Source organism: Enhydra lutris, unplaced genomic scaffold (assembly GCF_002288905.1).
Source record: "Enhydra lutris kenyoni isolate GAN:26980312 unplaced genomic scaffold, ASM228890v2 scaffoldscaffold1, whole genome shotgun sequence".
Classification (NCBI taxonomy): domain Eukaryota; kingdom Metazoa; phylum Chordata; class Mammalia; order Carnivora; family Mustelidae; genus Enhydra; species Enhydra lutris.
In genome coordinates, this window is record NW_019154085.1 from 96847478 (window position 1) to 96860024 (window position 12547).

The following is a 12547-nucleotide window of genomic DNA, read 5'->3' on the forward strand; positions in this document are numbered from 1 at the left end:
GACACAGAGGGGAGGCGTCTGAGGCTCACATGAAAAATTACAGCAGAAGTATGTCATTAGCTTCAAAATGGAGGCATTCTCTTTCTTGCGTTATAGCACCAGGGAGCTGTTATTAACTACTGGTCAAATAGCAACAGCACACCACAGTAGACAGCCTCTGAAATTAGCCAGCACCCACTTCACAAGCCCCTAGGGCTGCCTTTGTCCGTCAAGGGTGGAGGGGAAGCCAGCTTCTCACTCCCTACTCAGTTCTTCCCCGTATTTGCCCCATACAGTCTTAACTCTGCCCCAACCCCTCCATTTTCTTCAAGATGAAACAGAAATCATCAAAGCGTATTACAAGAAAGCCATGTGGCCTATGCAACACCGTGCTTAAAAAAAGCTGCTATTTGAATTTAAGGGTAGAAATGAAAATAAGGCTCAGCTAAAGGTTTTTTAAAAAAAGCTAAAAATAGCTCAGCTTATAAGCAAATACCTACTTCAGCCAATAAGCCCAAGAAAAAGATGCTCAATGTCACTGATCATTACGAAAAGGCAAACCAAACTGCCGGAGATACCACTGCACACCTGTTAGTGTGGCTACTCTGACCAAACAGAAAACAACAAGTGTTGGCAAGGATACGGACAAACTGGAACCCTCATGCACTGCTGGGAGGAAGGGAAAACGAAGCCATTGCTTTGGAGAAGTTTGTGGTTCCTCAAAAAAATAGGAACAGAATTACCATATGATTCAGCCACTCCACTTCTGGATATGCACACGAAGGAAGAGAAAGCGGAGTCTCAAAGGGTTGTGTGCACACCCATGTTCACAGCCACATTATTCACAATAGTTCCAAGGCGGAAGTAACCCAAGTAACCATCAATGGATAGATGGACAAGCAAAAGGTGGTATAGTAACACAATGGAATATTACTCAGCCTTGAAAAGGAAGGAAATGCTGACAGGCTATAAACATGAATGGAACTTGAGTATATCAAGTTAACTGAAATAAGACAGTCACAAAAAGGAAAGTACTACGTAAATTATACAAATAGTGAGAAGAGTAAAAATCAGTGAGACAGATTAGAAAGGTTGTGTTCAGGGGCTGGAGGTAGGGGGGAATAGGGAGTCACTATTTAATGGGTAGAGTGTCAGGTTTGCAAGATGAATTATCAGGAGATGGATGTTGGTGATGGTTGTACTACAGTATGAATGTACTTAATTCCTCCTAAATGGTCGAGATGGAAAACTTTATGTTCATGTATTTTACTAATTTTTTTTTTTAAATCAGGGAAAGAAAATGTAAATAACTACATGAGCTTGTTGTTTCCCTCAAAGAAGAAAGAATTATCCTATTTAGGAGCTGGGGAAAATAATGAAGAAAGGAACCACAGGTCCACCATGTAAAAACAATACACATTTCTCGACTTTTCGAATTCTAGGCTTAGCTGCAAACCTGATTAACCGTTACGCCTTTCCACACCCCAGAGCCAGAGAAGCGACTCACCTCACTGAGGTAAATAAAAAAAGAGCAGGTGGACCCATCCACTCCATAATCTGCGTAGCAGGGATCCGAGCGCCACATATCTTTCATCCACTGAAACGACAAGAGCCAGGTAAGGACACCCATGAGCAACCTGTTACTGATGGGCCCACACATCCGCAGACAGAGAAGGCAAGGCTTTGAAGGGCAAGGAGCACTGAGTGGCTCAGACTTGGGCCTGAGGCTCAGAGTCACTGAGCTGAGGTCGGGACAACAGATGCCCAGTTCCCAGATGGTCCATAGGGAGACACTGGCTTGAGCTGGGCCTTAGCAGAGGTGCTCAGGATAGAGGAAGGCTGCAAGACATATGGGGCAGTAAAGACCAGGACAGCCAGTGGCCAGGGAACATTTGTCAAAAACAGCTGCCTGAGGGGACCCTTGTGTCAAAACCCTTCTCCCTAGAGAGCTGTAGTTTCATGAGCTTCAGTACCGGGCCTGGAACAGAGACCGTGAATGCAGGCCTGCGAGGTGTGCATGGCACGCATGAGTCCCGAACAGGAACCATGCCGATGCTTCTGGGCTGTGGTCTCACCATCCTAAGTATATATTAGAACCGAGACTTTTCTTTGAAAACTGCTGAGCAGGGGAGTGGTCTCCCTCAGGCAGGCCATATAAAAAGGGATTTTTAAAAAAAAATGTGAAGAGTGAAAGAGTGTCCAAGCATCTCTGGTTACTCAGCTGCAAATGCTAATGTGACATTTAAATCACAATCTGGAGACCTCATGGCTGGGGCCTGGGTACTGGGGGAGAGGGAGGCTGGACCCCACATAATGGCAGCCCCTTGTCAATGGCCCTTGAAGGATCACCTGCTGGAGGCTGGGAATGCCAGGGGAAGGCGTTTCAAAGACACAGCAGGTGCCTGAAGTGGCCCAGGCTCTTTCCGTCTCACCAGTTAGAGCCATTGTTGACTAACCCCATGGAGTTGGCATAAGCAGACAAGGGTTGTCATGGCCACAGTCCCAAACTGGCAGGATTGAGGCATCCTTGAAATGAGCTCCTTAAAGAGCTTGCTTGCCATCTGGATTACTGAGGAGTTACGGAGAGGGGAGAGGAAGGAAGAGGCTATCGGTGCAGACTAAAGATGGGGGGATGAACAGACATTACTTCTGCCTTACCTTGATTTTCCCCTCGCAGTGGGGGTAGCCATCCATAGGAGGCAATACACATTTTTCTTGAGCTCCATTAATGATATCTGTAAGACGAAAGAGAACAAAGGATACCATAAAGTTCATGAAACACAAACCTAACACCCTTGCAAGCAAGGGGCAGAGAAAGAAACAGAAAAAGGGAGTCTATACTGAGAGCCAGGCTCTGACCCATGAAAACCCTCCAGAGGTCCACGGCTCCAGTTGGTCTGCAGCGAGGACCCACCCGCCGGATGGCCAAAGACCTACGAGGCATGTGGTCTCACTCGGAAGGATGAGCTACACCAACCACAGTGCTTGCTGGAAAATCTGCAACTGGAACAGAATGCAAATGGAGACCAGGCAACAGAGCCATGAGACTGGGAGAGACCACGAGGGCTGGCAGGGCCATGCTAGGCTACGCAGACAAACCGAGGTCAGGGGCAGCTTTAGGACATGTGCTTGAGCGGCCGGCTAAAGACAGGCAAACAAAACCGGTGTACAGAGAAGTACAGAAGGCCGCCAGACACATCTGCGAGGGACAGCTCCTTATGGACCTGGTTCTTAAATTTCTGCAGAGGTCTCCTTACTGCTTCACATATTTCCTCACAGGTCAACTCCCTTTCTATGAGTCAGCTCAAGTGGATTCCTATTCCTTTTGACGACAGAGTCAAAACTAAAAAGAAACTAAAAAGCTTACTTATTTAGTGGTAGCCAACAGCCAGATCCGTAAACCACTAAGCAGCAGTGTAAACCATGATGTGAGGGCGGACCAAGGGAAGGACACCCACCCCAGTCTCCAGGCTCAAAGAAGGCTTCCTGGATCTAGTGACATCTCAGCTAAGATGGGAAGATGAAGCAAGAGTGCATCAGGTGAAAGGGCCATGGAGAGACGGTGTCCACTCCCCACTGGGGAGACTCCAAATGCAGGGACACACTCCAAGTGGAATTTGGAAGTGGGCGGTACTGAGTGGTCAGACTGGAGATCAGGCAGGGCCCAAACCGGAAAGGCCTCCAGCAAGTGCCCTGATGAATATTTTAATCTTTGAGCAAAGGACACAGGAGAACACTGAATGCTTTTAAGAAGGGAATGGTTAAGATCAGACTGATGTTTAGGAATCCTCATTTCAGCTGGAAACTGGGACAACTAAACTTACATGCTTCTCTTCGGGGACCAACAATATTTTCCAGACATGCTTGGAAAATGTCACCATTACTTACTGCCAACAATTTTCTATACAAAGTGCTAATGAGAAATTAGATCCCAAACCACAGTATCATTCGACAGTGGTATTCAAACGAGGTTGGTAGCTGCTGGAGCTAAAACAAAAGCTGTACCTGTCCTTGAAAATTAGTTCTTTTGACAGTCTGAAACATAGATTCTTCACCTCTTGATTCAGCGTTTTCATGAACATTCTACCTGCTCCTCGGATAACTAGAGCATAAAATCAATATCCTCCTCGTCATGGATTGCAGGCAGTGTCATTTAGTAGCTAACACAGAAGATACTTAGCTTGTCAGAGCCTCTGTTTCTCTGTCTGTAAAACTGAAATAAGTGCATCTCTGTTTCATCTCGGTCTTAGTCAGTAAGTTAATATTTGTAGAAAGTCTAGTCTGGCACTCCCGACAGCAGACTCTCACCGCAGACCATAGTAGGTGCTTAAAAAGTTGGCATTTGCTATGTAATTCCACACAACGTACACTCAGTATATCTAGGAAAGCAGTATTTCAAAAGCACAGATCTTCTGGAAATGCATTCTCCGTGGCTTTGAAATGAATGCAGGCATGAGGTGGCAGATCTCCCTAGAGCTCCTTCCTTCTCTCTCTCACTTGTAAGGGGACAGAGAGCTCCAGAACCCACTAACAGATGCCTCCCCAAAGAACAGAGATGCCTTTCAAGGACTGCTGATCCTATATTTGTTTCAGATTTTGCTTGGCAAATTTACCAAGCAAATAAGCAGCACAGGTTCCAAGAAAGTAAGCAGAGTCTGAAACAGCTGTGGGTCGGGGTAACAGGACATTTAAGGGGATGCTTAGGGAGACATGCCCCCCCCCCCTTCCTCTCCACACTCTAAGCACCGTTCTAGTTCCAGACATTCAGAGCCAGAAATTACGGAAACTAGAGACTACAGAGTTGGAGGTCGGGTGGCGTGGACTGAAGAGAAATCACTGGCTGGTAAAATAAACTAGTAAGTCCAGGAAGGCCTGCCATCAAAGCCTGGTCACTGACGGTGTGGGTCCTTTTCAAAAAGACTTTCAAGGAATAACAATATGTTACGCCAAGAGTTGGCAACCCTTTTCTGCGAAGGCCAGATAGTAAATATTTGAGGCTTGGCAAGCCACACGGTGTCTGCCCCAGCTACGCCACTCTGGATTGTAGCAGGAAAGCAACCACAGACAACAGGGGAATGAAAAGGTGTGCTGGGTTCCAACAAAACTTCACTTACAAAAACAGACACAGACCCCTACATTTGCTACGCTAAGAGAGTCTCAAAATAAGGAATGTCGTTTTTGCGAAGACCTGCTGAAATGACTTTTGGAGGACACCTATGGCATTCCTTCCTCTATCCCTATCCTTCATCCACCTGGTTAACACCCTTCCTCAAAGATCTAGTTCAAGATTCACCTCTGTAAGAAACAGGTCGAGCCCTTCCTTCCCAGGCCAAACCAGAATTTAGGATTTAGTGCTGCCTTCCTGCTCAAATCTCTCCCACGACCATGAGCAGTCCTATTCTCTCCTCCACATGGCCCATCACCCCTTCCAGGATGAGGATGCCGTGGGAAGGTCACTGTCCCCGCCCCATCACCAGGCACTCCGTACGTACGTAGGTGCTGGCTGACTTAATAAACACACACGTTCTGCCTGCTGCATCTCTCTGACTGACTCTTCGGCTCAGGGAGAACGTGACTAAGCACAGGGACCTGTGCTAGACCCGGGTGTTTCCTCCTCTTCCATCTGGCAGCTTGTCAGCTAATCCAACAGGGTTCTCTCTGCCATTCCATTAATTTATGACCAATTTTCTCTCTATTTAGTTACACAGTGATGAGTCTGAATAAACAATGAGGCCCAGAAGTGGAGTTAAATGGCTTAAGGCTCTGGCATAGGAGGGATCTGTGAAAGGGGAAAAAAGAAAGTGCCAGCCTTCCCACGGAGGGAGGAGCTGCTCCCTGAATCTGACCACCAGTAACCTGACTGCCAGTAAACTGAGCGTGACCCTCCACCACCTCCCACCTCCTGAGGAGTTTCAGCTCATCTTAGAGGGCAGCTCCCTGTTTTGTTTTCATCACAATGAAGAAAACTCAGTAAATAATGTCTTTATTAGAAGACTTTGCTACCTAGAGAAGAGCCTCCAATTTAAGGTTGGAAATAAAAAACAAACATTTGGGCCCAAAAAGATTAATGTTACTGCTTTTCAGGGGAGACTTAACTTACTATATATTAAGGCCCTTCAAAAGAAGACAGGATTCTGCCACAATGTTACTAGAATCTTCTCCCTGCCCTTCACCCGATTCTCCCTTTTTTTGTTTTTGTAATGGTCAAAGGGCAAGGGGGAAGAAGATGCTGAAATCAGCAAAGACACTCAGCACCTCCTGCTGCTCGGGACTCAGTTTTGTCCCTTACCCTCCCCAAACTGGCCCAAGCTGTGTTTCACCAAAAACTTCACCTCTGTACCGATTCTACGGCATTGTCAACCAGGTATTACAAAGAGGTCAGACTGCCTCAGTGTGCAAATCCTGTGATTTTATCAGTCCCCTGGACCCACACAGTGCAGCAGGGGCTCCAGTACCAGCTTTAATCTAAGAAGACACTTTTCTTATGATCAGATGCTTATGACTCGGGAAGGACACGTGTGCACGAGGAACAGAAGTGACAGAGAAGCTCATGAACACACAGAGCGGGTGTTCCTGCCAAGTGTGCAGTCAAGTTCTCCATGTGGAGATCGTCCCCATGTTGACAGAGGGGCAGTGGTGGTCTCTCTTCTTTTTTAAAAAATTTTATTCATTTATGTGAGAGAGAGAGAGAGAGAGAAAGCAGGGGAGGGGTGAAGGAGAAGCAGACTTCCCGTTGAGCAGGGAGCCGGATGCAGTCTTGATCCCAGAACCCGGAGACCATGGCCTGAGCTGAAGGTAGACGCTCAACTGACTGAGCCATCCAGGTGCCCCTGACACACAGAGGAGTTTTTACTCACCCTTCCCCCACCTCTGAGGAAGGAAGGAAACAGCAGGGCGGGCAGAGAGGGCAGAAGCCAGTGGTACAGACAGGCTCAAAGACAATGAGAACAAGAATAAGTGGAACAGGAAACAAAGGTGGGTGATAACTTCCCCTGAGATATTACCTGCCTTTCTACAGGGCGGACATGTATATGATCACATTTTATATTAACCGCCCCCTCCAGAAAAGGAAGGCAGTTACCTCATCTTATAGCTTGGGAAGGAGAAACTTTAAAATCCTCAGCATCCACCTCCAAACTCAGCCCACGGTCTCCAAGAATGTGCTGCCTGCCGTGCGCTGAAATGTCAAGGCTGGATCCTTGCGACAAGACACAGTCTGTGTTCTCACGGAGCGCATTGCGGCGGGGTGAAGGGACCTGACACAACAGAGCCAGACACACGCTAGCTGAGGTCCCCCACTGTACCCCCAAGAAGGCAGGCCTGTGCCCTCCGGGCTGGGGCCCAGCACCCAACATGGCACCTGCCCCAACACCAGCTCCAGAGTCTTCTTTTTAATGAATGGAATGAACAAATGTAACAAAGGGGTGAAAAGCTCAAGTTCCAAAGAAGGGGAGAGGGGAGAAAGTGCCACAGAAGAAAGTGACTCACTAAGAACCACTGTGCCAAGAATTACAAGTTCTGGAACAACAGAACTCAGGGATTTGCATCCAACACAAAGAAAAATGGCAGGAACATGCGGCAGGGAAAGAAGAGTCATTTCTGATGCAGGGAGTGGCCGTGGCCTACCCCATGTGAGTTACTGGTGTTCATACGTTACTGGCATTTCAAAAGACAGGCTTACTCTGGAAAACAGTATGGAGGCTCCTCAAAGTATTAAAAATAGAGCTCCCCTGTTACCCAGCAATCACACTGCTGGGTATTTACCTCAAAGATACAAATGTAGTGATCCAAAGGGCACGTGGGCCCGAATGTTTATAGCAGCAATGTCCACAACAGCCAAACGATGGGAAGAACCTAGATGTCCATCAACAGATGAATGGGTAAAGAAGATGTGATATATAATGGAATACTATGCAGCCATCAAAAACTGAAATCTTGCCATTTGCAACGACATGGATGGAACTAGAGGGTATTATGCTAAGCGAAATAAGTCCACCAGAGAAAGACAATTATCATATGATTTCACTGATATGAGGAATTTAAGAAACAAAACAGAGGATCATAGGGAAGGGGGGAATAAAACAAGATGAAATCAGAGAGGGTGACAAACCATAAGAAACTCTTAAGCACAGGAAACAAACTGAGGGCTGCTGGGTGGGGAGGGAGGTGGGGGGATGGGGTAACTGAGTGATAGGCATTAAGGAGGGCATGTGATATAATAAGAACTGGGTGTTATATAAGCCTGATGCATCACTGAATTCTACTCTGAAATTAATACTATGCTATATGTTTATTAATGGAATTTAAATAAAAAATAAAATACAAAAAATAAAATACAAAAAAAATAATAAAAAGACAGGCTTATTGTTTTGTGAGAGCTGATCTGAAAGTGTTATAAGAGACTCATCCTGATGCATTTTCAGTCAAACACAAGATCCACTGGGTACCGTACAAAGACACCTTCATCTTTTAGCTGCCCACTTCACATGTACACAGAGAAGCTGTCCTGTGTGTCTTTAAGAACGTTATCAACTATTAACTACGTAGCCTCAGGAAACACCTATACTATTTAAAGTTAAAGCTAACTACTCCCTACTGCTGAACAAAAGAGATCTAGAAATTTATTTTTAAAGATTTTATTTATCTATTTGAGAGAGAGAGAGAGAGAATGAGAGAGAAGGAGAGAGAGCATGAGAGGGGGGAGGGTCAGAGGGAGAAGAAGACTCCCCGCTGAGCAGGGAGCCCAATGCAGGACTCGATTCTGGGACTCCAGGATCATGACCTGAGCTGAAGGCAACTGAGCCACCCAGGCGCCCCAAGATCTAGAAACTTAAAAAAAAAAATGCTATAGTCTGGTGTCATCCTTAATCCTAATTGTATCAATGCTTCTGGGTGGCACCCCACATAAGAAGCCCGAGTCCACAATGGTGGGCAATGATGAAAAAGTGAGGAGGTGGAGGGGAGGGAGAGAGGGAGGGAGGGAGTGAGGCAGAGAGGTGTTCATAAGTGAGCCCCACACAGAAGATAGATATTTCAAAGTGAGAGCTGACCCTACCAAGAAGGTAGCTTCCTTTGTCAAGGTTTGATTTTCCGTGTATTAACTATAGCAAAGATGACTAGTGTTAGAAATGGCACTTGTTTTTAAGTACAACACAGTACAACAGGCTTGTAGAACAGGACCAGTAACTTTATATCTAGAACTGAACATGCATCTGATAGGTGAAGGGCATCTAATTCCCTCCTAGCTACTTTATAGGGATGGGGAGAGAAAAGAAAGAAAGAAAAAAGAAAAAACGGTAGGTGTAAAAAAAAAAAAAAGTCTCAGAAACCTCACTATGACCATCCGTCCTCCCCAGGAAATTTTAGGGAAGGAACTGAGGTCAGTCTCTTGGTCCAGTCCCTTTGCCTGCAGCTTAGATAACCATCTTCAGGAGCAAGGGCTCGATTCCACCCAAAGGTACCCCACACATATTTCCTCTCAAAAGATAAAGGGTCTCCAGTGATTGCGTTTTGTGTGTAGGACAAGGCAGTGTTTTTCTCGGAACACCTGATAGGAACATGCAGCCCCCGTTATCAGATGGCCCCTGCTGAGCGTCCACGTGTGCACGCCACTGGCCCAGCTGTTCTGCACCAGCTGGGAACAGGCTGCATCCCTGCGCTCAGCCTGGAGACTGGAGACGAGGCTCCTGCCAGCACTTCCATCAGCTGGCCTTGCTTCAGGAGTTAATAGCAATAAATCGGACAGAAATCAGCCATGGTGAAATATAATCTCCCATTAAAAATGACCTCACCAGTCATTCTCAGCTTGGCAAATATTCATTTAGGGCCACTTTACATTTGCATTATAAAGAAAGTGATTTAATCTCTATAACTGAGTCATTCCAGTCCCAGGGTTCATAGGAACAGGAAGCTCTCTGCTCCCAAAAGGAGCTGGGGACCAACAATGCAATGGGCTCAACTCCCTTACAGATCCCAGGGACAGATACTGGGCACCTTGAAAAGAACTGTTTCTATTTTGTTTTTGTTTTGTTTTTTTAACCCGGGAACCTAGAAATACAATCATTGTACTAAAATGTTTTAAGGTTGCAAGGGACTTCTAAAGCCCTATTAGTGAAGTGTTGACTTTTCCCGACTCATAAAACCAAGATTTATAGAAATGAAGTGCTCTATTCATTCACTGATTAAAGGAAGTTCATTAAACATCTCCCATATATAAAGCATTCTGCACGTATCCCCCAGACCTCTGTTTTCTAGGCAAGATGATTTCTACCACACTGTCTGTAGGTAATTAAAAGGCACACCACTGGGGTGTTTGGGTGGGTCAGTGGGTTGAACATCCAACTCCTGATATTGGCTGGGGTTGTGATCTCAGGGTCGTGGGATCCAGCTCCACATCTGCTTGCCCTTCTCCTTCTGCTTCTCCCTGAACTCTCTCTCTTGCTCTCTCTCTCAAATAAATAATTAAAATCTTAAAAACAAAACAAAACACACCACCACCATGACCACCACCTTCATGTTCTGCACAGGGAATCTAAGAGTCAACTCTGAAGGATGAAATGACAACTTCTCCTTCCTCTCTATACCTCCAAGGACTTCACGGACTTGCTAATAAGCACCCAGAGCTACAGTATTGCCCATGTACAAATACTATGGACATAATGGAAGCCAATGAGAAAATAGTATTCAAGGTAGAGTTTCTCCATGTACTTTTCAAGAAATGGAACCAACATATAAAAAGAATGAAGCTGTAAGGACTATGAAAACATAGTAACAGACAAATAACCCTGGATTATTTATGTTTCCCTTTGTCATACCCTGTCTCACTTTTTTTGGGATGGGGGCAGGATTATCTGCCAAACAAAGCTTTTAAGTTAGCATTAATAAGGTTTTCTCTGTTCTTGGTAAAACGGAATCAATAAGGGAACCTAGCATTACTATTTTCACTATGACAGGCAGAGCCTATATAAGAATGTCACACAAAGGACTCTGAGAAACAAACTGAGGGTTTTGGAGGGGGGAGGTGGGGGTTGGGTGAGCCTGGTTGTGGGTATTAAGGAGGGTACGTATTGCATGGAGCACTAGGGTGGTGCATAAACAATGAATTTTGGAACACTGAAATAAAATAAAATAAAATAAAATAAAATAAAATAAAATAAAATAAAATTAAAAAAAAAAAGAATGTCACAAATGCATAAACACACACACACACCCTACCCCTCCATTCTGATAAGTCCCCAGGCATTCTACTGATATAAGAATATCAGATTTATAGGAACGTTCAAGGAAAAGAGGTTGGTTATCACACACCTAGGAGCACATACGCAGAGTGGTCAGAAAATCTGCCACTCACTAGAAGAAGAAAGCCTATCACCATTAGTCATCAGCGAAACACAGATCAAAACCACAGGGGAGGGGCACCTGGGTGGCTCAGTGGGTTAAGCCGCTGCCTTCAGCTCAGGTCATGATCTCAGGGTCCTGGGATCGAGTCCCGCATCGGGCTCTCTGCTCAGCGGGGAGCCTGCTTCCCTCTCTTTCTCTCTCTGCCTGCCTCTCTGTCTACTTGTGATCTCTGTCAAATAAATAAATAAAATCTTAAAAAAAAAAAAACCACAGGGGAATACCACATCAGCATCACCTCCAGTGAAAGAGCCATCATCAAAAACTCACATAGCAACCAGTGTTGGCAAGGATGTGCAGACATCAGAACCCTCAAATCCTGCTGATGGGAATCTAAAATGGTGTGGCTACTTTGGGAAACAGTCTAGAAGTTCCTTAAAAAGTTAAAAACAGAGTTACCATCTGACCCAGTAATCCTACTCCTGGGTAGACAACAAAGAGAAATGAAAACATTCTGTCCACACAAAAACTTACACACAAATGTTCACAGTAACATTTTCCAGAAGAGCCCAAAGTGCAGAAAAACTCAAATGTTTATCAACTGATCAATGCATGTGTATGAAATGTTTGGAAGAGGCAGCTCTACACAGAGAGAAGTAGATGAATGGTGGCCTAGGGCTGGGGGAAGGAGCGGCTGGGAGAGCGGTGGCGAAAGTGAACAGGTATCTTTCGGAGGTGATAAAAATGTTCTTAAATTGTCTGTGGTGACATGGCCACACAACCCTGTGAATATCCTTAAAGCTCTGGAATTGTACACTTTAAATGGGTGAACTGCACGGTATGTGAATTATATCTCAATAAAAATCTTACAAAAACCACACAGACAAAAACAAAAAAACCTGCCATGGGTTCATTCCACAAAACACCGTATCTACATATGACGTATGTAGATATCTACACATGTATCTACATATGACAGTGTCTATAATGCTGTCAGTACCTCCCCAAGAAGTATACACAGGAACACAAAGCCATCTTCACCTTGAGGGAGTCTAGAATGTAACTCGAGCTTGCACAGCTGCCCGCCAGAAAGGGACGTTAACACACCTTGCAAGTTCCAGCGACGCAGCCCTCAGAAGCGCAGGCAAGGAGAGGAAGAAGCTGGACCTCTCAGCCCATCTGCCACCCTCCCAGCTCTCATCGCCCTTCAAACCACTCTAACCAATTTTGA

General features: G+C 45.4%; 1 protein-coding gene across 6 annotated transcripts in view; it reads right to left on the reverse strand.

The window, feature by feature from the left end:
- LOC111141394 (mannosyl (alpha-1,6-)-glycoprotein beta-1,6-N-acetyl-glucosaminyltransferase) overlaps positions 1-12547 on the reverse strand; it is a 346427-nt gene that overhangs the window by 140207 nt on the left and 193673 nt on the right. For all 6 annotated transcript variants that reach the window (XR_002640198.1, XR_002640201.1, XR_002640202.1 and 3 more), the window contains 2 exons: positions 2638-2714; positions 1487-1576 (listed from right to left, as the gene is read on the reverse strand). Coding sequence is in view for 3 of the 6 variants with exons in the window: in XM_022493939.1 (XP_022349647.1) it covers positions 1487-1576; positions 2638-2714 (167 nt within the window). In the remaining 3 variants the exon portion in view is untranslated. The remainder of the gene's footprint in view (positions 1-1486; positions 1577-2637; positions 2715-12547) is intronic.